Source organism: Eumetopias jubatus, unplaced genomic scaffold (genome assembly GCF_037043125.1).
Source record: "Eumetopias jubatus isolate StellerSeaLion01/CBP00866 unplaced genomic scaffold, mEumJub1_p1.0 scaffold_1, whole genome shotgun sequence".
NCBI lineage: Eukaryota > Metazoa > Chordata > Mammalia > Carnivora > Otariidae > Eumetopias > Eumetopias jubatus.
The window spans coordinates 70,520,942-70,545,718 of record NW_028274807.1 but is presented as its reverse complement, the minus strand read 5'-3'; the positions used below and the strand labels follow the sequence as shown (position 1 = coordinate 70,545,718).

The following is a 24,777-nucleotide window of genomic DNA, read 5'->3' as shown; positions in this document are numbered from 1 at the left end:
AGGGGTGGGGAGGGGAATGGGTGAAGAGGGAGCTCTGCGTTCATTCCACCGTGGGCTCCATAGTCCTACACCTGGTTGTTGGCTGCCCTCTATGCGATCAGAGGACACTGCATCCCCTTCCTTCTCCCTACATCCCAGGGCCACCTCACACTCAGAATGGGCTTTCACCGTAGTTTCTTCTCCTCAAATGAAAGCTACATCTGGCTCTGGGCTTGGCTTCCAACCAGGTTTTGGGCACACAGACCTCTGTCCGCTGGCCAGTGCCAGGAGGAAGGTTCAGCAACCCAGCCAGATCACGAAAGGTCCTATTGCAGTGAATGCTGGGGAGATGGTCATAAAGAACCACCGAAAGATTTCAAGCAGAGCAGTGACAAAGGAAAGCCATTCTGGAGACAAAGAGAAGGGCAGGCTGGGAAGGTGAAGTTCCTGGGAGTTTACTGGCATCAGGGAGACCAATTTAGGCTATATTACCAAAAAACACATTGTAAGCCAAAACCTGGAATAGTAAAATTAGTCTCTACTGGAACTTGCAAAGGTATACTTTTATAGAAACTACTCCCTTTCCATCTTAGAGGAGGAAGTTTGGCAATTTGTTAACCCAACCAATAGGAAGCCTGGATGGATATTGGGGGAATTTCTTATTTTATTTTTTTAAGATCCTATTTATTTATTTGAGAGAGAGAGAGAGAGAGAGATAGAGCACGAGTGGGGGGAGGGCAGAGCGAGAGGGAGAAGCAGACTCCACACTGAGCAGGGTGCCTGATGGGGGGCTTGATTCCAGGACCCTGGAATCATGACCTGAGCTGAAGGCAGCTGCTTAACCAACTGAGCCACCCAGGCGCCCCTTTTCCTAGTTTTTGAAGCTGGTAGAGGCCAGGATAATATGGTTTTCCCAAACAGGACCAGAAACTGGTGCTCGTAAGTGGGGAATACACCTGAAATCTGCTCTTTTCTGAATTTTGCACTGGATCCAGGAGTGTAGGTGAGGCTGGGGGAACTGGGGGTTGGTGGTTATGGACTAGAGCAGGGCACTGCGAAGTTTTTCTGTAAAGGGTCAGATAAAGTTTAGACTTTAAGGGCCATATGGTTTCTGTTGTAATTGCTAAATTCTACCGATGACAGCGCAAATGTGGCCACACAATGTGCAAGTGGGCATAGCTATGTTACAAGAGAACTTTACGGATACTGAAATTTTAATTTCACGTGTAGGTTTCACGTGTCATGGACTAATCTTTTGATTTTTTTCCCCCGACCATTTAAAATATAAAACCCGCTCAAAAGTGCATAAAGAAATGAAGGCTGCACTTGCCCACAGGCTACAGCCTGAAGACGCTTTATTTAGAGTCAGGGCCCTGCCACTCAATAGCCTTAGATGCTTGGAAACCTCAATGGGCCTCAGGTTCCGCGTCAATTTCTTAAAATTGTGGTGCGGTTAATAAAACCTGACGCGCTTTAAAGTGCTTTGGGGGGCGCCTGGGTGGCTCACCTTACGCGTCTGCCTACGGCTCAGGTCATGATCCCAGGGTCCTGGGATGGAGCCCCGAGTCAGCTCTCTGCTCAGAGGGAAGCCTGCTTCTCCCTCTCTCTCTCTCCCACTCCCCCTGCTTGTGTTCCTGCTCTCGCTATCTCTCTCTGTGTCAAATAAATAAATAAAATCTTAAAAAAAAAAAAAGTGCTTTGGAATCCCCATAGGGCTGCACCCGCCTTAGGCCAAAGTCATCGTAGCTCTTGCTCGACCAGTTCCCGCCCAGCAGCCGGTGCGCAGGCGCGGGGGTGGGGGGGCGCTCGGCTGGGAGCGCGCAGCCGCAACACACAGGGCCCAGGGAGGCCCTGTTACCCTGGCGACGGTTTCCCAGCTCCCTGCTGCAACCCGCCAGGCCTTCACCGCGATACACCAAGCCAAGAAGCCCTAGCCATGACTTCGTCCACCCCAGCGTCCTTCTCTATGGGCACAGCCGACGGGTTGCCTGAGGCTGAGAAGAACGCAGCGGAGTCCGAGAATACCTATATTCTGCGGCCCATTTTCCAGCAAAGGCGGGTAACGGACGGGTTGTGGTGGGGGCGTCCTACCAGCACTGGGTCAGGCGGGCAGAGCTCGCCTGCAAGCCTGCCCGTCGGGAAAGTGCGGGGCGGGGGGCGGTGAGGACCCGCGGGGTGGGCGGGGCGGGACTGGAGAGGGGCGGAGCGGGGCTGGGGAGGGAGGGGCGGAGCGGGGCTGGAGAGGATGGGGCGGGCTGAGGGGGACCGAGGAAGGTACTGGGTTGGAATCGAGCCGGGAAGGGAGGAGGGTGGGGCTGGTCTGGAGACTTAGGGGCGGGGCAGGGAGGGGGTGGGCCGGGGCTGGAGACAAGGGGCGAGCCGAGAAGGTGGGTTGCTATCTTTCTTGAGCTTCCAGCTGCTCTGGGCGTTTGAGGACCGGATCCGCAGTTGCAGTGTTAGAGGCTGGGAGGGCCTAAGGCTAGCGCAGTGGGAATGGTTGGCTCTAGGAGACCCGGGACGTGGGCAGAGGAAAAGAAATGGGTGGAATACAGAGAAGAGCGGTAAAGCAGCGCCTTGCATCCAGTCCGGTTCACCCATTTTCGAGGGTTACTGTGTGCATACGTGTGCCAGAATACGCTTGCTGCTCGGCAGGGAACGGGACCTGTATGCATACAAAGTCTTACCCAGTTACCATCTGGATGTTCTTGGCCCAACGCCGCGATACCTTCCCAGAATTAAAGTACACAGTCTAGTGCAGAGGACAGTCCGCTAGGGCTGTAGGGCCCATCACTCCCTTTATTTCCACAAGATAAAAAATTAAATTAAAAAAAGCTCCTCCGTTGCTTGAAACCAGATTGCTGAATCAAATGGTTGGCAAATACTGGAAGCCAGGAACTTTGGTTAGAATGTGATAAAAAAAATTTTCATGCAGTAGTTTTCTGGTGGGTAAAACGGACATAAAAAGGTATGTTCAGTTATCTTGGTAAAAGTTTCTAAATGCATAGATTGCCATTTGCCTGCATTTCCGTTGTAAAACAGAACAAAAGCAGAACAAAATTAATATATTATGTAGGAATAATCCTATGAGATTATTTGTGATTTGTTTGAAGAAAACTTTTGACATTTCGCTGAAAATGAGAAAGGCTTAAGGGGTAGAGCCCTTAAGATACAGTATATTTGTCAATAGAAAAACCCTTTTAGAACAGATCAAATCCTGGAAATTTGTCGATGATTCTAAAGTTCATCTGTAAGAATAACCAGGCAAGAGAGCAAAGAAAATACTATTAAAAAGTGATAAGGGTTGCTTCAGAATTTAAATTAAAAAAAGGAACCCCCTCCAACCAAAAAAAGTAAGAAGGGACCACTAGGGCTACCAAATATTATGCCACATTATAAGCTCAAAACCTAAAACATTCTGGTCAGTTGGTACATAATAGACAAATCAATTGAGAGAATATATAGCCCAGAAAATGATAAATACAACTAAAATGTGAATGTATTTTAGGGTGGTGAAATTAGGGGAGATTTTTTTTCTCGGTCTTCATTTATTCAATAATCCATTTCTTCCAAAAGTATTTATTGTCTACCATGTGCTGGGTGCTGTTCTAAGAAATGGGGAGATAACAGTGAACAAAGCAGATAGAAATCCCTGCGCTCATGGAGCTTATGTTCTAGCTGTAGAAGGACAACAAACAAGATAAATACGTAAGTGAACTTACGTATCTCATATAGTGTATGAGATAGTAATGAGTACCAGGAAGTGAGATATAAAGTGATGTGGTAGAAGGGCAATTTGAAGTTTTAGAGAAGGTGGCTAGGGAAAGTAACTTTTGAATAAAGACTTGAAAGAAGTGAGGGAGGTAGCTATGCATATAGAATGAGACTTGAACTTCAGGCAGAGGTTAACAGCAAGTGCGGAAGCACTGAGGTTGTCGTGCCTGGTGTGGTCAAAGAACATAGGGAAGACCAGTGTGACTGGAGTGGAGAGACCTAGCAGAAAAGTAGTAGAAAACAAGGTCAGAGAGTGTGATAGGGTAGGTCATATGGGGCTGTGCAAGTCACAGTTAGGATGCTGCTTTTACTCTGAGTGAGGTGGGAAGCATTTGGGATTTTTTTTTTTAAAGATTTTATTTATTTATTTGAGAGACAGCGAGCGAGCATGAGCAGAGGGAGAGGGAGAAGCAGATTCCCCGCTGAGCAGGGAGCCTGTCGTGGGGCTTGATCCCAGGATCCTGGGATCATGACCTGAGCTGAAGGCAGATGCTTAACTGAGCCATCCAAGCGCCCCAAGCATTTGGGATATTTTGAATAGAGGAGTGCTGTGATCCAGCATACATTTTATTTATTTATTTATTTAAAAAAAAGGATTTATTTATTAAAAAGATTTATTTATTTATTTGAAAGAGAATGAGAGAGAGAGAGAGAGCACATGAGAGGGGGGAGAGTCAGAGGGAGAAGCAGACTCCCTGCTCAGCAGGGAGCCCGATGTGGGACTCGATCCCGGGACTCCAGGATCATGACCTGAGCCAAAGGCAGTCGCTTAAACAACTGAGCCACCCAGGCGCCCCCAGCATACATTTTAACAGGACCAGTCTAGTTGCTAAGTCCCACAGGATATGGGGACAAAGGCAGAGACAGAGAGACGTGTAGAGCTGTTATAATCCAGGCAGGAGGTAACGATAGCTTGGAGCAAGCTGGTGGCGGTGGGGTGGTGAGTGATTGAATTTTAGATTATTCCGAAGGTAGAACTGATAAAATTTGCTCATGACCCAGGATGTAGTTTGTGAGAGAGAAGTCAGCAAGACTGACCTCAAGGTTTTTGGCCTGAGCAACTGGAAGAATGGAGTTACCATTGGCCAAGATAGTTTTGGAGAGAGGAGACAGAAGTTCAGTGTTAGATGTATGAACTTTTGAGTCGTCCATGAGACATCCAGATGGAATACGTGTTGGAATATGTGGTCTGAAATTCAGGGGAAAGGTCCAGGCTGTAGGTATAAATCAGGAATATAACTTGTTTTCTTAAGTTGTGTATGTCATTTTTATAATAAAAAGTATGAAAAAGAAGAACTAAATTGTTCTAGGGAAAAAAGCTGGGGTCAGTTGAGCTGTGAAGGTAAATTGAAGTTTTGGAGTTACCAATTAGATGTTTTAAACTATTTCATTTAGGTTCAGACCCTCTGTGGTTAAAGAATGTATCCATGCTGTGCTGAAGGAGGAACTGGCAAATGCTGAATACTCTCCAGAAGAAATGCCTCAGCTCACAAAACGTTTATCAGAAACCATTAAAGACAAATTGAAAGGTAATTGTGGTGGTAATTAGAAATGTTCCCTTCAAACATTCAGTTTTATTCATTTGTCTCCTTCCCTATCTTTAAATAATGGCCGTAAGCTGTGGATTGTTTTAAACACAATTTTTCTTCAATGTCTAGTCTTCTCAGTTATTTGGTAACTTTTACTCATGTAGGTTTTTGCAGATAGTGGGAAAGTTAAAGATATGAAATAGAACATTGTATGCATGCACTATCTGAGAAATTCCAGTACGGAAAAGACCAGAAGTTACAAGGGCTCCTTTCTCCCATCATTCTTGGTTGTCTTTCTCACCAACATCTCAATTCCGTAGCCTATCATTCATACCCTCACTGTCTGACCTCAGCCCATCTCTCCAGCTGAGTCCTTAACTAGTCACCAGACTCAACTGTCCACTCTTGCTAAGCTCTCTACATCTATAGAACACACCTCATGCTTTTTCTCCCTGTTCTCTTTGTCTCTGTCTCTCTCTCTTTTTGAAAGATTTATTAAAGATTTATTTATTTATTTGAGAGAGAGAGCGTGCGCAAGAGAGCATGCATGCACCAGCTGGGGAGGGGGGAGGGGCAGCGAGAGAGGGAGAGAGTCCTTAAGCCGACTCCAGCTGACTCTGGAGCTGGAGGAGGGGCACTATTCTCATGACCATGAGATCATGACCTGAACTGAAACCAAGAGTCAGACGCTTAACTAACTGCACCACCCAGGTTCCCCTCTTTTGTTAATAATGTTCTACCATCTGAAAAGTCCTTTCTTTCTGCCTTTTTAAAAATAGAACATTTTTTGGAGGGAAGAAAATGTCTGTGTAATAGTAATACATTTTCATTGTACTAACCTAGGCCACCTAGAAAAGTACACATTTAATTTTTTTAAAATTATATAAAATTCCATTACCCAAGGGTAGTTACTATTTAGTATTTTGGTGTACTTTTTTCTTTTTCTTAATTTGTTTTAATTTTTAGGAATTAAAAAAATATATGAGTACAGAGAAGAAAATAGCAATTCTATGTATTTCTAGCACCCAGAATTAACTACTGTTTGTATATTAGCATTTTTATTTTCACTTTTTTAAAGAGTTTTTTTTTTGTTGTTTACTTGAGAGAAATAGAGCATGAGTGGAGAGAGGGCCAGAGGGAGAGGGAAAAGCAGACTCCGCACTGAGCAGGGAACCTAACTTGGGATTTGATCCCAGGACCCTGAGATCATGACCTGAGCCGAAGGCAGACACTTAACCGACTGAGCCAGCCAGGTGCCCCTATTTTTACTTTTCCTGAAAATTCACTGTTAAAATTATTGTGAAAAAGATACATGTCCATAATAAATACCTTCAAATAGTGTGGAAAAATAAAATTAGAAAATCATGCCACCACCACATTAAATATCAATATTTAATGATAATCATTAATATTAGGTGAACATCATATCAGACCTCTTTTCTATGTTTATATACAGATAAATAAATACCTTAATAACAATGGGATATTATAGACCTATTTCGCCTAGTGGTATAGCATTCATTCTGTGTATATGCTTATATATCTGTTTCTTTTTTGCATTCATTCCTTATTTAAATGGAATGATTGCTCACTATTTAATCCTTTTATCATGCCATTTGCATCGATGAGTTCTTTATTTTGGTTAAGTTCTTACCCGATGAGATTTTGTTCTAAGTTTTTTCGGGAAGGGCTCAGAAATGTTACATTCTCTGGGTTCTTTCATGTTTGAGGATGTCTGCCTTTTGCCTTTAAACCAGAATATATTTTGGATGAATATAATATTTTGAGGTAATAACTTACTTTCTTGAGAATGTTGTAGACTTTGTTTCATTGTCTTCTGGCATTGAATGTTACTGTAGAGAAATCTAAGGCCACCTGATGTCCTCTGCCTAAAGAATCCCATCCTTAAAACCTGATGCTCAATAGCTTTTTTAGAATATCACTTGATAGTGAGCGTTTTTTATCTTTCAACCTGTGGATTTTATTTTTTCCAAATTAGGAAAATTTTCTTGTATCTCTGAAAACATTTCCTGTTCCATTCATTAGGTTCTCTTCTTTAGGACAACAAATACGGATATGTTGAATCATCTTTATCTTCCTTAGCTTTTCTGTGCCATACTTTCTTCCCTTTCCTTTGATATTTACTTGTGGTTATCTTAAGCCAGTAATTCAATTTTCATTTGTGTCTGTTCTGTCCCTTGCCCTTTTTAATTTATTAGGTCTGCACTTAGGGCTGTGATCGTCCTTTTCATCTTTCTGTTTATAATCTGATTGACTTCTTATTTTGTTGAATTTATGAGCTTATGTTGTTCTATACTGTGCATCAGTTGTGAAGAATTTCTCTTTGTTCCTTGGTTTATATTATCTCCTAGGTTGAGGGTTTTTCTTTTCTTTTTTGTTTTTATCTTTTAAACAGTATTTTGTTTGTTTGTTTCTTGTTATTCTTTCGTTTGTTCTTCTTCATTTTTGCATATTGCCAGTCAGCTTCTTTCCATTTTACACTGATGTGGTATGGTTTACAGATCTTTTCATTTGCTCTTTTTATAATTGCTCTGACATGGTTTGGGTGATTTCTTTTGTACTCTCCCACTATATCTGAGATTATTTTATTTTTTTCCCTCAGAACTATAATTGAAGGGCTGAGTCTTTAATATTCTAGCTGGCATGGGTATCAGAAAAGGAGGAAGAGAAATGGGTAGAGAAAGGAGGAAGCTCTGTGGTGCTGTTGCAGTGTTTTGGGCTCCGTCTCCTGAGATTTTGTTAAGTATCCTGAATTAAGGGTCATGTCTCACCTGGGAAGGGACCTGTAGTCTTCAAATTGTTTGCCTAATTTACTGTATAATCCTGGAGCCTTTACTGTGATCAGAGAGAATTGGCTATGTTTCAGCTTTGTCCATTTCCTTTCCTTTTTTTTTCCCCCTCCTCCAACTCTTTCCACTATTCCTTTGTTAGAAAAGATGCCCATTCAGTTTTCTTCTCTCCAGATTTGGTGTTAGTGAGAATTTTCAGGATTTTGCTGCTTTAGCAGTATAGTTTCTGGGGAAGCAGAAGAGTTGTGCTGGGCCATACCATTATACTCCAGTATCTTATGTTGTTGTTTTCTTTTCTCCCTTACTAAACAGCTTACAGTTTTCTAAATACCCCATACTCTATGCCTTTGCATGCTATTCCCTCTCCATAGAATGGAGACATTGTCTGCCTGGTAAATTCCTACTTGTCTTTCAAGACTCAGCTCATTTATCACATCCTCCAAGAAGTCTCTTCTGGTCATCCCTTCCCCACTGCCCAGCTCTGTGTTCCTATATACCTTGTACATGCTACTCTTGGAATTATTAATATGTTGCTTTTTCATTTTATTCTTCATGTTTGTCTTCTCAACTACTATGTGTTCTTTAAGGCAAGAATAGTATCTTTTTTTTTTTAAGATTTTACTTTTTTTTAAAGATTTTATTTTTATTTATTTATTTTTTTAAAGATTTTATTTATTTATTTATCGGAGAGAGAGCGCGCACAAGCAGGGAGAGCTGCAGGCAGAGGGAGAAGCAGGCTCCCCACTGAGCAGGGAGCCCGATGCCGGACTCAATCCCAGGACCCCGGGATCGTGACCTGAGCCGAAGGCGGACGCTCAACTGACTGAGCCACCCAGGTGTCCCAAGAAGAGTGTCTTATTTCCTCTGAGTTTTGATTCCCTACCAGTACCTCACTTAGAGTAGGAGAGAAAGGAAGCTGAGATCTATTTGGAAACTAGTATGTATCAATACTGTTCTAGATGCTCTACATGTTACTTGTGAAAATAGTAAAGGGAAGCTTCACTAAAATGGAGTTGGGAGGCCAGAAGGGGAGCACTAATACCGTTGAACTCCTTATCAACCCAACAGGAAGAAGCCTATATTTTTATTACCCCAGCAGGAGGAAGAGAGATTTTCTCCTCGCCCGGCAACAGCCCTGCCAATGAGAGACTGTCACAATTCAGGCAATGAAAAGCCACTACATTTCCAACTCCTGGATTATTTCAATGGACTTTTTGTTTATAACAGCCTTCCCAAACTCCTCTTTTCCTCTATAAAAGAATCAGCTTCAGGCGCCTGGGTGGCTCAGATGGTTAAGCATCTACCTTTGACTCAGGTCATGATCCCGGGGTCTTGGGATCGAGTCCTGCATCGGGCTCCCTGCTCCTTGGGAGCCTCCTTCTCCCTCTTCTTCTCTCTCTCTCTCTCCCCCTCTGTCTCTCATGAATAAATAAATAAAATCTTAAAATAAAATTAAAAAAAAAGAATCAGCTTCTTTGTTCTCTGGACTTGCCTATGGTTTTGCTATAGCTTTCTTTCTTTCTTTTTTTAAAGACTTTATTTATTTATTCATAAGAGACAGAGAGAGAGGCAGAGGGAGAAGCAGTCTCCCTGCTGAGCAGGGAGCCCCATGCAGGACTCGATCCCAGGACCCTGGGATCATGACCTGAGCCGAAGGCAGATGCTTAACCATCTGAGCCACCCAGGTGCCCCTTACTATAGCTTTCATGTCCTGAATTACAATTCTCTGCCCTTTCTGAATAAACCCCCCCTTTTTTTTTTTTTGCTGGTAAAATGACTGACAAGTTTTATTTTTAAGGTCAACATCCCCCAGGAGGTAGGTAGTAATATTCCTGTTTAACAGATGAGGAAGACTTAAGCCAAAAAGGTGAACAGCTTATCTAAGGTTACACACTTGGCAAGCTGACTGACTGACTTACCAAAGTAAGATTTGTCCTCAAGTCTTTTTGACTCCCAAGCTTATCCTACTCAGTCAGTGCCTGTGGACTGAATGCCTATGTCCATTTCTAGGCACATTTACCTTCATGAAATAACTTTACCAGTTTTACTTATAGGTAACTTTCTTATTTTTCTTTCTAGAAATGGGATTTGACCGATACAAAATGGTGGTACAAGTAGTGATTGGAGAACAAAGAGGTGAAGGAGTATTGTGAGTAGCTGGTTTTTCCTTCTTGTTTTTATTCTCAAATGTTTCTTATTAGGTATTCATCCTCCTGACAATCCAGTAAGATTGTGTCTTTGTAAGAGTGAGAGGAAAAGACAGTATAACAAAATGCAGCTGTGAACTCAAAAGTTACCAGCACTGAACAGTGTGATTTGACAGTGTGGGTGAGCTCCTCAAGGTAACTCACTTTTCGTAGTACCCATAGGCCAATAGATCTTTTAGGGTTTATGTATATATGCTCCTAAGTCGAGTATGGTAGTATGTATGTATGTTTCTTCCTCAATTCCTTCTTTTTTTTTTCTCCCTAAATTCCTTCTTGCCTGGTTTTTGTTCCTATCATTCCAAATGAATTTCTTTAAAATTGTCTGAGACCTACTTATTAGCATATTTAGTAGTCCTTTCTTAGCTCTTGTTCTTGGCCTGGTCTTCTATTTCTTTTTTAAAATAATTTTTAAAAAAGATTTTATTTACCCATTTCAGAGAGAGAGAGAGAGAGAGAGAGCACGTGGCAGAGGGAGAAGCAGACTCCCTGCTGAGCAGGGAGCCCGACGCAGGGCTCCATCCCAGGACCCTGGGATCATGACCTGAGCCAAAGACGGACCTTTAACTGACTGAGCCACCCAGGCACCTCCTGCGCTTCTATTTCTTAATATTCATTCCAGTTTCTTTTGGCTCTGATGTCATTTATCTAACTTGTTTCTCTTCTGTTTTTCTAACTCTTTCCTTTCCTGGTTCTTCTTTCTCCCTTACATCGCCAGCTGTGAGCATTCTTCAAGGCTCACTTCTTGTTCTTCTGCTCTTTTCAATGCTTTCTCAATGAACTCATTCATTCTCATGACCTCAAACTGTTGTTCATGTATTGGTGAATTCAAAATGTGTATTTCCCGTCTTTCCCTATGCCAAACTGTTAATCTCCTGTTTCCCTTTGCAAACAGTACTGAGTATAATATTTTATAAGAAAGTATTATTAAAGTATTTGTTAAATGAATTTTAAAAATACCTTGTACATATTATCACTGAGAATTTTTACTACAGAATGTTAAGATTTGGAAGGGATTATGGGTATTTTCTAGTGTCTACTCCCCTTATTATAGATGACACTTTCGAGGATGAGTATGATTTGCTCCAAAGTATGTATCTGGCTGGTGTCAGATAAACTAATAGAGCCTGGCCTTCTGACTTCTGGCACAGTACTCCTTACCATGGTGCCCCCTACCATTTGGTCAAAAGGCTTCAGGAGATTTTCTTGCCTCAAAGACATAAAGAAATACTTTACTACCTTATCACTTTAGATTCAACATGTTCAAATACAGTTGCAAATTTCTTCTCCCTTCTTCTCCTTCAGTCAGCCTGCCATTTCAATTTCTCTGTCTTTCACAGTATTACAAAGGTTCTGTTTTAACTCTGGCTTAAAACCTTGAAGTCCTCTTTTGTCATAGTGAGCCATTACTCTCTCCCACCACATGCACTGTAAGCTGGATGCCAGGCTTACTTAGCAGCCCCTTATCCTCATTGCCAGACTCTGGTCTCTCTCCTTTATAATTCATTTTGTATACCAGACCAGTCTTTCCAAAATAACCTCATTTTCTTTCCATAAACTCTTTAGAGTTTATTTTAAACACTGTCAAATATAAACTCCTTCAACTGGTTATGATTCACTTTGTTAAATGTGACAAGGCCAAACTCTAAAGCATAGCATTCAAGCCCGCCCCCGTCCTCTTCTAAAAACTTTTATCATCTAAAATTTCAAACATGTGCAAAGGTACAGGGACTAAAGACCTCCCATTTTTTCTGTTACTTAGCTTCAAAGTTTATCAGCACGTACAGATGTTTATTTATACCTGTACCAGAACCTACTCTCCCTGTCCCACCAGATTATTTTGAAACAAATTCCACTCATCATACCATTTCATTTGTAAATACAACAGTATACAATATCTCTTAAAATATAAGGACCCTTTTAACATAATAATGTATCATCACATCTAAAATATTGTTGATCCTTAATATTATACAATATTCAGTTAGTGTTCAGATGTCCCCATTTGTCTCATATACAGTTGACTCTCGTGCACAATGTGGGGGTTAGGGGTGCTTTTTATATATGCATATAGCTTTGACTCCCCCAAAATTTATTAATAGCCCGCTGTTGACTGGAAGCCTTACTCATAACATAAACAGTCAATTAACACATATTTTACGTAGATATTATATACTATATTTTTACAATAAGCTAGAGAAAAAAATATTAAGAAAATCATAAGGAAGGGAACATATATTTACAGTACTGTATTTATTGAAAAAACATCTGCATATAAGTGGACCTGTACAGTTCAAACCCAAGTGGTTCAAGGATCAACTGTATATGTGTATGTATGTGTATTTGTGTATATGTATTTATGTGTTTATATATTTTTGTTTACAATTTGTTCAGAACAGCATCCAGATAAAGGCCACAGACTGCATTTAGTTGATACATCTCTTAAATTTCTTTTAATGTATTGTTTTCTTTCTCTTTCTCTCTTTTTTACCTTGCCATTTATTTTTATTTTTATTTTTTTTATTTATTTTTAGTTTAAGAAGAAAAGAATTTATTGTTATCAACAGCTCACAGTGTTATTAGGAAGAGTTTAAAATACTCTCAGAAAAAATGAAAAAAGGACTGCCAGCTAAACTTTTAGGAAAACTCCCAAAACCATGGCACAGAACAAGGTCAAGGGAGCTGCTGCCTCTACCATGATTTGCAGATCCAATAAACTGCTCCTGTGGCCACTGGCTCTATTACAAGTTACCTTTGCCATAACTGGGTGGCTGTCAAATTAGAAAGCCGAGTGCTTTACTGAGAAGCTGTCAACACCAGAATGACACAACTTCTGCTGATGTACATTACCAAAATAGAAACTTTCTGCCCCTTGCCATCCTCCTCAAGTAATTCAGTTCTTTTTCAGGCTTGTATAAGCACATATGACTGGTGGAACCTAAATCATGTACAGAATCCCAGTTGCATGGTAGGGTGGAAAATTCAGGTTTTTAACTATCCTAAATTCCCTGTTTTGTCCATAAAGAATGGCATGTCCAAAAAGCGGTGAACCCCAAATCTGCCACATGCCCCTTCATTTTGCTCAATAATAATTTTTATATAGCACTTACTATAGATAAGGACTGTAATACACTATAGAGAGTTCTGTAATTTCTTTTTTTTATTTTTTAATTTTTTATTGTTATGTTAATTACCATACATTACATCATTAGTTTTTGATGTAGTGTTCCATGATTCATTGTTTGTGCATAACACCCAGTGCTCCACGCAGAATGTGCCCTCTTTAATACCCATCATCAGGTTAACGCATCCCCCACCCCCCTCCCCTCTAGAACCCTCAGTTTGTTTTTCAGAGCCCATCGTCTCTCATGGTTCGTCTCCCCCTCCGACTTACTCCCCTTCATTCTTCCCCTCCTGCTATCTTGTTCTTTTTCTTTTTTCTTAACATATATTGCATTATTTGTTTCAGAAGTACAGATCTGTGATTCAACAGTCTTGCACAATTCACAGCGCTCACCATAGCACATACCCTACCCAATGTCTATCACCCAGCCACCCCATCCCTCCCACCCCCCACTACTCCAGCAACCCTCAGGTTGTTTCCTGAGATTAAGAATTCCTCATATCAGTGAGGTCATATGATACATGTCTTTCCCTGATTGACTTATTTCACTCAGCATAACACCCTCCAGTTCCATCCACGTCATTGCAAATTTTACCTTGCCATTTAATTGTTGAAGAAATTGGGTTGTCCTGTCGAGTTTCCTACATTCTTGCATTTGCTAATTGTTCTATTTATTTATTTATTTTCGGGAGTTTTATACTTTAGATTATAATCTAGTACTACCTTATTTATTTCATTGCTCAATGTTCTAAACTTCGGCCATTGGCCACTCTTTCAATTGCCTCTTGTGTCCCTTTGGTATACCCAACTATTGTGGGGTGTTTTTTTTTTTTTAAAGATTTATTTATTTTAGAGAGAGAGAAAGAGAGAGAGTGAGAGAGCATGAGTGTGTGTGGGGGTGTGGGTAGAGGGAAAGAGAGAGAGAGAGAAAGAATCCCTAAGCAGACTCTACACTGAATGCAGAGCTTGATCTCACAACCCCAAGATCGTGACCTTAGCTGAAATCAAGAGTCAGACACTTAACCAACTAAGGCACCCAGATGCCCCTGTTGTGGGTCTTTGTGAGCACTTCCTTACGTATTGGCACTAAGAGATGCTTCATCTTATTTGTTCCCTGCCCCAGCCCTATAATTAGCCATTTTCCCAAGGAGCTCTGGTTCATTTTATTGGAGAATGGCATTAGAAACTAACATTTGGGCACTAGGTGTGGCCATCAACTTTCTGAGTATTGCTTCTGCTCTGTCTGCTGTCCACGGTCCGCGGTCCTCTCTGGATTCCAATCACCTGTATTTAGATTGAGATGCTCTTTTTACACATGTCGCTTATGCTCTTCCCTGAGTTTTTGTTTTTTTTCTCTCTTGCTTCCTTTTGGATATTTTCCTACTGACCTTTCAGTTGACTAATTCTCTTTTCTGTTATGTCTCATCTGTTATTCAATCCACTGACTGAATTCTTAGTATCAGTTGTTATGTTTTTCAGGTTTAGAATATCCATTGAATTCTTTTTTGTAGATTCTGATTCTCTAGCGAAATCAACTGAGGCACCCAGGCATGAGTTTATTTTAAGAATTTGTGTAAGAGATTTCTGAATCTGTCCCAATGAGGGAAAAAGGGGCCTTTCTTTCATGTCTGTTACCCAAATGTAAATTAAGACAGTTGCTGATCAAACTTACATACGGTTGACAAATAGTTTTTAGCCCCTGTTTTAGTTATTGTGATCATCGGGGGGAAAAAAACCTTTTCCTGAGACACTCAACTGCAAAGGGCAGGCAGTATTGGAATCCCCCTTCACTGGTACTGCACCACTCTGGGAAATATGCTTTCAGGCTCCTTCTGATGGCCCAAGGCAGCAGCAAATCCTTCCTGTCACCTCCTTTTGCCCAAAGCAGCCAAAGATTTAAAAGTCTTTGGTTCGCAGATGGCTATATCCACAAGTCCTTTACTGTTGAGCTCTACCTGGCACTTAATTAAATTGACAATGAATGCTGGGTACTTCAAGCCGTGTTCCTGGGAGGCAGCTGTAATTCGATTAATCCAGAATGTCCTCATGTTCCTCCTCTTCAGGCTTTGCGCTTTTGTGCATTTCACAAATGCTCTGGTCACAGCTCTGACCACCACCCTGTAGCACCATGCATGCTGCCTCACCTCCTGGACCCGCCAGTTGCAGTCAGGGAGGCCAGTGAAATGACTTTTTATCTATGTTCTTCATCCTTCCTCTCTCCTCCCTTTTTACATTTTGGTCATAGCAGTTATTTTATTTTATTTATTTTATTTTTTAACTTTTTTTCAAAGATTTTATTTATGTATTTGACACAGAGAGAGCACAAGCAGGGAGAGTGGCAGGCAGAGGGAGAAGGAGAAGCAGACGCCCTGCTGAGCAGGGAGGCCGATGCGGGGCTCGATCCCGGGACCCTGGGATCATGACCTGAGCCGAAGGCAGCGGCCCAACCAATTGAGCCACCCACGCGCCCCATAGCAGTTACTTTAAAGCCATTGTCTGCTTATTCTCGTATCTGGATCATGTGTGATTCTGTTTCCATTGATTTTTTTTTTTTTTTCTTGATAATCCTTTAGGTGACTCTGTCTCTCAGCATGCCTGGTTTAAATCTTGGACATTGTGTCAAAAAATTGTAGAACCTCCAGATAACATTATTTTCTTCCAGAGAAAGTTTACGCTTTCCTTTTCCATTCAGGTAGACTACGGACTGCTTACCTTAATCCAGTCAGGTACTAAGCAGAGTTGAGGTTAGGTGGCAATTTTGATTCAAGGCTCCCTCTACCTTCAGTTCACCCTTCTTTCTTGAATGTAGCCCTCCAGATCTTTCAACTAAGAACCTGGAACGTTCATTGAGACCCCACCCCATCAGGTACCGACTTTTATACTTGTCTCCTCAGTATAAAACTACTCTTTACTTCAAAGTTTTTTCCTTAGTGTATTGGTTTCCTGTTGCTGCTGTAAAAAATTATCATGGGCACCTAGCTGGTTCAGTTGGAAGAGAGTGTGACTCTTGATCTCAGGATTATGAGTTTGAGCCTCACGTTGGGTGTAGAGATGACAATAAATAAATAAGTAAATAAACTTAAAAAAATTATCACAAACCAAGTGGCATATAAAAATATTATGTTACATTTCTGGAGATCATAAATCCAAAATGGGTTTCATTCAGCTAAAATCAAGGTATTAGAAGGACTGCATTCCTTCTGGAGGTTCTAGGGGAGAATCTACTCCTTTGCCTCTTCCAGCTTCTAGAGATTGCTTGCATGCTTTAGCTTATAAACCCTTCTTCCATCTTCAAAGCCAGCAGCATAGCATCTTCAAATATTTCTCTGACTCTCCCACCACCTTTCTTTTATAAGGACCCTTGTGATTACATTGAACCCACCTGGATAATCCAGGATACTCTTCCCATTTCAGGATCCTTAATCATATATCTGTAAAACTCTTTTTACTTATTTATTTATTTTTGCCGTATAAGGTAACCTATTCACAGGCTTTGGGGATTAGGACTGAGAGGGCCATTATTTTGTCTACGACACTTGGCTTTCAGTTTCAGAATTCCGCACGTCTTGAGGGGAAAACCTGCCGTGTGACAGGCTCAGTTCTACTTTCTTCTTTTGGTCCCTCAAGTCTCCAATTTTATCTCCCTAGCCTTGCAAGTCTGTCTGCAGTCTTGCTGGTTTCTTTTTCCCTGAGTAATTGGTTCTCTAGCTGGGCAAAGCCTCGATTTTTAGCTTCTAAACCTGTGCCTTGATTTGGCAAATGTCCCAGGGAGAATTCGGATGCAGGATATCAGCTTACCTCCTTGCAGCTCACCTCTCTCTGGAATTTTGGTTACCCTAGTCTTACTTGTTTCAGCTGCATTCTGATTCATTTTACCCAGGTTTGCTAATTAATCTTGGTGGGAACATTGGCCTGCTACAGACCGTTCCATCATACTTCTGAGTCCTTTTGACACAAATATATATACTTAAATATAGCATTTTTTTTTCCTGTATAGCCCAGGCTTTGGGTGTGACCCAGAAGTCTCAGGTTTATCTTACACATTTCTAGCCCTACACCCAGAATTGGTCATTTCTCTGAGGAGCCCTGGTTCCTTTTATTGGCAAATGGCATAAAATATAGACTGCATTTTGAAGGCAAGGATTGTGTTTTATGCATCTTTGTATCATTTGCACCTAGCACTTTCCTTCATATATAATAGGCCCTCAACAAATGTTTGTTAAGTAAATTTTTATATTCCTGCCTTCACTTGGTTCTACTCAGCTTAAGTACCACTTCCTTTTGTGAAGTGTTTTTTGGCTTTTTCTCCTGTCTAAATTCTCTAAATTCTGTAGCACGTCTACAAATTTCATTCAAATGTTACACGACTTGGACTTGTACTAGACAGGCTTTACAATTCTTTTGAATCCTGATAACCTATAAATTAGCATCAACTGTATATTATCTTATTCTTTGTGTGTGTTAATTTTTTTCACCTAATTAAACTGGGGATTGAGGATTAAGACAGATTTTATTGTTTTTGGACATATAGTAGTTGCTAAATAAATACTTGTTGGTGATAAATTAAGTAGGTTAATTTTATTTCACATTGTTACTGTTGCAGTTTGGAAATAGGTGGAACTTTTTTGACTTAAGGATGTGTAAAATAGGGGCACCTGGGTGGCTCAGTTGTTAAACGTCTGCCTTCGGCTCAGGTCATGATACCAGGGTCCTGGGATTAAGCCCCACATTGGGCTCCCTGCTCTGCGGGAAGTCTGCTTCTCCCTCTCCCACTCCCCCTGCTTGTATTCTCTCTCTCTCTGTCAAATAAATAAATAAAATCTTAAAAAAAAAAGAATGTGTGAAATATTAGGACGGGAGAGTTCTTCTATGCAAAACTTAAAAAAAAAAAAAAAGACACTTTCAAAAATTGAACCGGGGGCACCTGGGTGACTCAGTCAGTTAGGCATGTCCGACTCTTGATAGCGCGGGTCTTGATCTCAGGGTTGTGAGTTCAAGCCCCGTATTGGGCTCCATACTGGGCATGAAGCCTAGTTTAAAAAAAAAAAAAAAAAAGAACCAGTATCATTATGATATATGTGTATCTTTATAACTTGAAGCTGAACTGCTTAGGTTCAAAGCCAAACTTTGTCACTGTTTGACCTTGGCAAGTTTACTTAATTTCTCTGATACTCAGTTTCCATATTTATTAAATGGGTATAATAATAGTGTGGACTTCACAGGGGCACCTGGGTGGCTCAGTCAGTTAAGTGGCCAACTCTTGTTTTCGGCTCAGGTCATGATCTCGGTCGTGGGATCCAGCCCCATGTAGGGCTCTGCAGGCAGCACTGAGTCTGCTTGTCCCTCTCCCTCTGCTCTTCTCCCTGCTCTCCCTCTCTCTCTAAAATAAATAAATGAAATCTTTTTTAAAAAATAGTACTTACTTCATAGGATTAAGTGAGTTAATACATGTAAAGCACTTAGACCAGTGGCTGGTACAAAATAAGTGCTCAATAAATGTTAATGATGACTCATACATACATTTACTAAAAGTGTAAAACATTTGTAATTACTTTTTTCACTTAACATCGTATTGTAAACATATTTTCATTTTTTGTGAAGTTTGTAAACGTTTTGGTAAGTCTTTTGTAAAATATCTCTTTAAGGGCTGCATAGAATTTCATTGCCATGAAATACTATGATTTCCTTTACCACTTACTACTGTGCATTTGTTTCCTTTATTTATTTATTTATTTTAAAAATTTTATTTTTAAGTAATCTCTACACCCAACATGGGTCTCAAACCCGCAACCCCAAGATCAAGATTTGCATACTACACCAACTGAGCCAGCCAGGTGCCTCATAAATTGTTTCCATTTTTTTTTTTTTTTAATTTGACAGAGAGAGACACATTGAGAGAGGGAACACAAGCAGGGGGAGAGGGAGAGGGAGAAGCAGGCTCCCTGCCGAGCAGGGAACCGATGCGGGGCTCGATCCCAGGACCCTGGGATCATGACCTGAGCCGAAGGCAGACACTTAACAACTGAGCCACGCAGGTGCCCCTGTTTCCATTTTCTAATTGGCTTTTATTTTGCCTAACATTCTTTCTTACTCACGATTTGGGGAGAGAATGGCTAATTTGAGAATTCAGAGGTAGTGTAGCAATTCTGTAGAGAGAATACTGGGTTTAGAGCTAGTTAGAAGATTGAGTTCTGGTTCAGAGTTTGTCCCTTTCTTTTTTGGAACTCTACAAAATAATCACGTTGGACTAAATAATCTATTTGGTCCTTTCCAGACCTACTTTTTTATATTATTGTGCAGGATTTCAGTCGAAAGTCTTAGGTATTATTCCCTCTAAAAGTTAAACAAAAATATCTTGGCTGAAGTAATCTATAACAGCTTCCCACCCAAAATACCAAAGACTCAAGGTATTGACCACTTAAACTGTCAGACAGCTGTCGGAGTCTGAAGGTTGTTAAGAGTCCCTGGGCTGTCGCCTCCAGTTACATCTGTGATTCCAGTCCCTTCTAGTTCACCCAGTATATTCTGCTGTACAAATAGGATTTTCTGTGTGCTAACCTGTGAAAAGGTTTGGAAGCACTGATCAATAAGAATGTATCAAGGAAATAACACAGAGGACCATAGGGGAAGGGAAGAAAAGTGAATGAGAAGAAATCAGAGAGGGAGACAAACCATGAAAGACTCTTGACTCCAGGAAACAAACTGAGGGTGGTGGAAGGGAGGGGGATGGGGGAGAACGGGTAACTGGGTGATGGGCATTAAGGAGGGCATGAGATCTGATGAGCGCTGGGTGTTATATGCAACTGATGAATCATTGAACACTGCATCAAAAACTAGATGTATTATATGTTGGCTAATTTAATTTAAGTTAAAAAAGAGTATCAAGGAAAACTTTTGCTCATGGCAAATAGATACAGGTCATATCCTTGCTATATTATTTATAATTCTTCATTCTTTGACTTTTCAGCATGGCTGCTCGCTGTTTCTGGGATGCTGACACTGACAACTACACTCACGACGTTTTCATGAATGTAAGTCTATTTGGAAGCCTTTTTTTCCTTTCCAAGGACATGTGGACATTCCAAGTCAAATTAATATTATTAAGATATAAGGCCACTTCAGTTTTAGATGTCTGTCTTAGACTCCTTCTGGATGAAATGATTTTACTCTTCTTTACTGTGTTACTAAAGCAGAAGAAATCTAATGTGCTGCTGATAGCCGAGGAGACTTGTAGGTGTACACACGATATAACTCTTCACAAGTTTGATTTTGAGAATATCATATTGTTTATTTAATGCTAACAGACATGTGGCATTGGCTAACTCTAACGAAATTGGGTTGGCAGGGGGGTTGCCTGGGTGGCTCAGTCGGTTAAGTGTCTGCCTTCGGCTCAGGTCATCATCTCAGGGTCCTGGGATCGAATCCTGAATCAGGCTCCCTGCTCAGCAGGGATTCTGCTTCTCCCTCTACCTCTGCCTTTGCCCGCAACTTGTGCTCTGTCTCTCTCAAATAAATAAAGTCTTTAAAAAAAAAAAGAAAAGAAAAGAAATTGGGGTGGCAGGGATTCATGAGCAAAGGTGATTTTCATTCAGTAATAAAATTATTTTATCTTAAAGCTATTTCTCAAAACTAAGCAAAAATAAAGAGAAATTTTTAAAGAGATTTCATTTAAACATGGTCCACTATTGGCTGAATGTTTTATATATTTTAATCATATGCTGTTTTACTTGCTTCCAGAAATGATCCCTTTCTCTATCCAAATGCTCCTAGGTTGTGAATTAGTAGACTCAGAATTAAAGTATAGTAAAATAGAACAAAAACTTGGTTGAGTTAATTAGGAGAGGGGTTCCATTTCCAGCTCTGTAACTTACTAATTGAATGACTTCAGGTGTCATTGGACTTTTCTCTGATTGTATCAGTAACATTGGGAAGCTGTACTAGATTTTCCCAAAGAAGGCTGTGGCTGCCTAAAAATAATTTGGGGAACTTATTTAAAATACAGATGCCAAGACCCTACTCAAGTAGATTCTGATCAAATAAGTCTGGTGTTAAATCAGTGATTCTGAATTTTTTAAAAAGTTACCCACATGATTATGCTTACTGCCAGGTTTGGAAGCTGCTTATGGTAATGATCTTAAGACACCTTTTAGCTCTAAAATTCTGTGGTCCTACCAGTTTCATTTTATATTCAACTCCCTTAGGGATCAAGGGCTGACTAGTAGGAAGTACTATGTAAATCCCATTTATCAGCTCTCTAGGGGAAGGGTCAAGCTAAGGTGATGGTTTTTCCTGCTTTTTGGAGTTATTGAGTCCTTATACAATGCAGTTCATTCATTCAGCAAATATTCTGAGCTCCCATTAGGTGCCAGCCTCCTCTAGAGATGCGAGGGATAAAATTTTGAATAAGACAGACATGGAGAGCTCTGGGCGGTGCTGTAGAACAGCCAAAGTGGGATCCACAGACCAGTGCCAGTCCTTGAGCTGTGTGTTTACAGATCCTTCATGAGAGAAGTGCATAAATAGTGTAAGAGTTTAGAAACTCTTACAGGAATTTGACAAAGTAATTTTATATTGATTAAATCTAATTGTAAAAAGTTTAGGCTATATTTTGTATGTTTCTTTTTTCATCCCATTTTCCTACTTACCAGTTTTTATTGTATTTTACAAAAGTATCAGTCCATAAGGGCCTGGAAAGTAAAATGAAAACAAAAACAAGTTTCTCACTACAGATAGCACTGTTGTGGAACACAGTTCATGGTTCTCCCACCCAAGCAGGCAGGGACTTGGGCTTAACCAAAGAATTTTGCTTTGGTTAGTAATCAGGTACTTGAGTTTAGGTTGTTTTCTCCAAGTAGTACCAGGCTGGAGGTGAGATTTGTTGGTCTCAAAGGAGTCACTGAGGCAGGTGGAACTCCTATAATAATTACCTAAAAAGTGTTTTAAGAAGTTTAACTGGGATCTGGGAAGCATTTTGTGATTCTGAGTTAAAAGATAGATAAATGGGGTACCTGGGTGGCTTAGTTGGTTAAGCGACTGCCTTTGGCTCAGGTCATGATCCTGGAGCCCCTGGATCCAGTCCCGCATCGGGCTCCCTGCTCAGCGGGGAGTCTGCTTCGCCCTCTGACCCCCCCCCCCATGTGCTCTCTCTCTCTCATTCTCTCTCAAATAAATAAATAAAATCTTTCTAAAAAGATAGATAAATGAATTTTATCAATTAAGAACAAACACCCAGAGACCATTTGCCCTTACCCAGAATTTATGACAAGGTGCTGTTATGTTTTTTTTTAGATTTATTTATTTGAGAGAGAGAGAGAGAACAAGAACGCACAGGGGAAGGGGCAGAAGGAGAGAAAGAGAATCTTGAGCAGACTCCCTGCGGAGCGCAGAGCCCAAGGTGGGGCTCCATCTCATGATCTTGGGATCATGACCTGAGTCAAAATCAAGAGTTCATGCCTAACTGACTAAGCCACCCAGGCACCCCAAGATGCTGTTATTTTTATCTGCGATGTTATAATATAGTTATGCATTTACTCCAAGAAACTCAAAGCATTTCATAATTGTTATTTCTGTGATAAATCAGGAAAAATGTAAATACTTATTTTTTGAATATGAAATTACATAAAGCTCATTAGTTTGCATTTTACTTCTACCTTCAGAAAATCTAATTCTTTACCCATCCTACCCTTTGAGCAAGCAATTTTGTAGTTACCCTGAAGCAAGCAACTTTATAGCTATATTCTGGAAATCCTTTGTATATTGAAGAAGGAAAAAACCTTCATGATTGAAAACTGGCAAAGATCTGAGATGATGTTCATTTCAATTGCCTTTGCTGCCCTTAGCCCTTCATTAGTACTAACCTTCTGGATTTGTGTGTGTTTTCTGTTTTGTTTGCTTTTTAGGACAGTTTATTCTGTGTTGTAGCGGCATTCGGCTGTTTCTACTATTGAATCTTTGAAAAGTTGGGTAAAAATATGACCATGAAGAAATATACATTTTTTTTATATTGTTAAATATCTCAACAAAATAAAGATAATTTGGCATTTTGGCAGCTGAGTCTATTCAGTTTTAGGCCTTATATTTTAGTGTTTTGATTTTGTTGTAACATGTTCTTATTGTATTTGGAAAGTGGGGAAAATTCGTATTTCGATTGTTCAAGCTAACCAATTGTAAATATTTGGGTATATTTTCTACCAGTGCTTATTTTCAGGGTTTAAAAAAAATCATTATACACAATTTTGTACCCTGATTTTTCACTTCTCATAGTGTCATGTGCAGTGTTTGTCATTTTATTTCCATTATGATTTTCATAAGCATAATTTAATAGCTGCACTTACTCCACTAGGTAATACCATTGGTTATCGTTGCCATTTCCTTATTAAGGGATTATTATTTTTTCACTATTATAAATAACACTGAGATGAATTTATTTGTGCATAAAGGTTTTTTGTACATTTTGAATTGTTGTCTTTATCTCTCATCCAGAGTTTCCGCTTAGCTATTGCTATCCTACACCTTACACAGCTGATTAGGTTAAACGCACATTTTCTCCAGGGTCTGCCGTAGTGTTAGGGACAGTGTCCAAGTTGTGTATGAAATCAGCTGTCCCTTAAGACTCTGAGATTATTCTGGGTACTATCCAAGCTCCCACTCTCTTTGTAGTGATGTTCCCCTTGTAGTCCCCTGGCTAGCAGCCCTAACTTGAAACACCTTAGTTTCCAGGCCGTTCAAGTAACTATTTGAAATGCAAAAGAGAAAGGGTTACAACTTAAATCCTGTTTCTCTCTGGCGGCTCCTCAGCAGTCCTAAGTGTATCCATCCACTTTTTTTCTCAGCCACTTTCAAGTCAAGCATGTAGACAAAGAATAGTAATAAATACATTTAAAGTTCTTTTACATTTCCCTCCCGTAACTCCCATTGGGTATTTGCTCGTCTTGCATCTACGGAATCAAAAGGGACCCCTCTAAAGGTTCATTTTAGCAAAGGAAAACTTTTCTCTTTACCAGATACCCTGCAACATGTGATTCCCCACCAGCTGGCCTCCCTTGAATGCACTCCTGCTCAACTAGCCCGCGGTTGATTCCTATTGATCATTTTTCGGTGAGCCAACCTGGGTCAGAAATACCAGAAACGAGGCTTTGGGACCTGCTACAGGTCACCACAGGGCTGGGCTGACGGACAGGAATTCTCCCTACGTGAGCAAGCAGGGCAAAGTTGGCGCTGTGGTGAAGCGGCCGCAGGCCGACGGGTCCCCGGCGGAAGGCGTCAGGGCCACCTGCCCTGCGCCAGACGCCGGGGACGGGGATGAAAAGGCCGGAGAGGGCAGGCCCTCCCCGGGGGAGGCTGGCCCGGAGCTGGGGAGC

The 24,777-nt window shown here is 40.8% G+C and overlaps 2 protein-coding genes across 4 annotated transcripts in view; both read left to right on the top strand.

Moving 5' to 3' along the window:
- The first annotated feature begins 1,804 nt into the window (after nucleotides 1-1,804).
- On the top strand, nucleotides 1,805-24,508 carry DYNLT2B (dynein light chain Tctex-type 2B). Of its 3 annotated transcripts, none has more exons than XM_028101024.1 (5): nucleotides 1,805-2,034; nucleotides 5,146-5,279; nucleotides 10,169-10,238; nucleotides 20,385-20,448; nucleotides 24,421-24,508. In XM_028101024.1, exons 1-5 carry the CDS (start codon nucleotides 1,916-1,918, stop codon nucleotides 24,436-24,438), a joined length of 405 nt encoding a protein of 134 aa, XP_027956825.1. In that variant the 5' UTR covers nucleotides 1,805-1,915; the 3' UTR covers nucleotides 24,439-24,508. The 3 variants fall into 3 exon arrangements, with proteins under 3 accessions (XP_027956825.1, XP_027956824.1, XP_087881051.1); XM_028101023.1 differs by lacking the exon at nucleotides 24,421-24,508 and adding an exon at nucleotides 23,317-23,462; XM_088024925.1 differs by lacking the exon at nucleotides 24,421-24,508 and adding an exon at nucleotides 22,706-22,962.
- Nucleotides 24,434-24,777, top strand: part of PCYT1A (phosphate cytidylyltransferase 1A, choline) — a 50,002-nt gene continuing 49,658 nt past the window's right edge. Inside the window, exon 1 of the mRNA XM_028101021.2 lies at nucleotides 24,434-24,514. The gene's annotated coding sequence lies outside the window, so the exon portion shown is untranslated. The remainder of the gene's footprint in view (nucleotides 24,515-24,777) is intronic.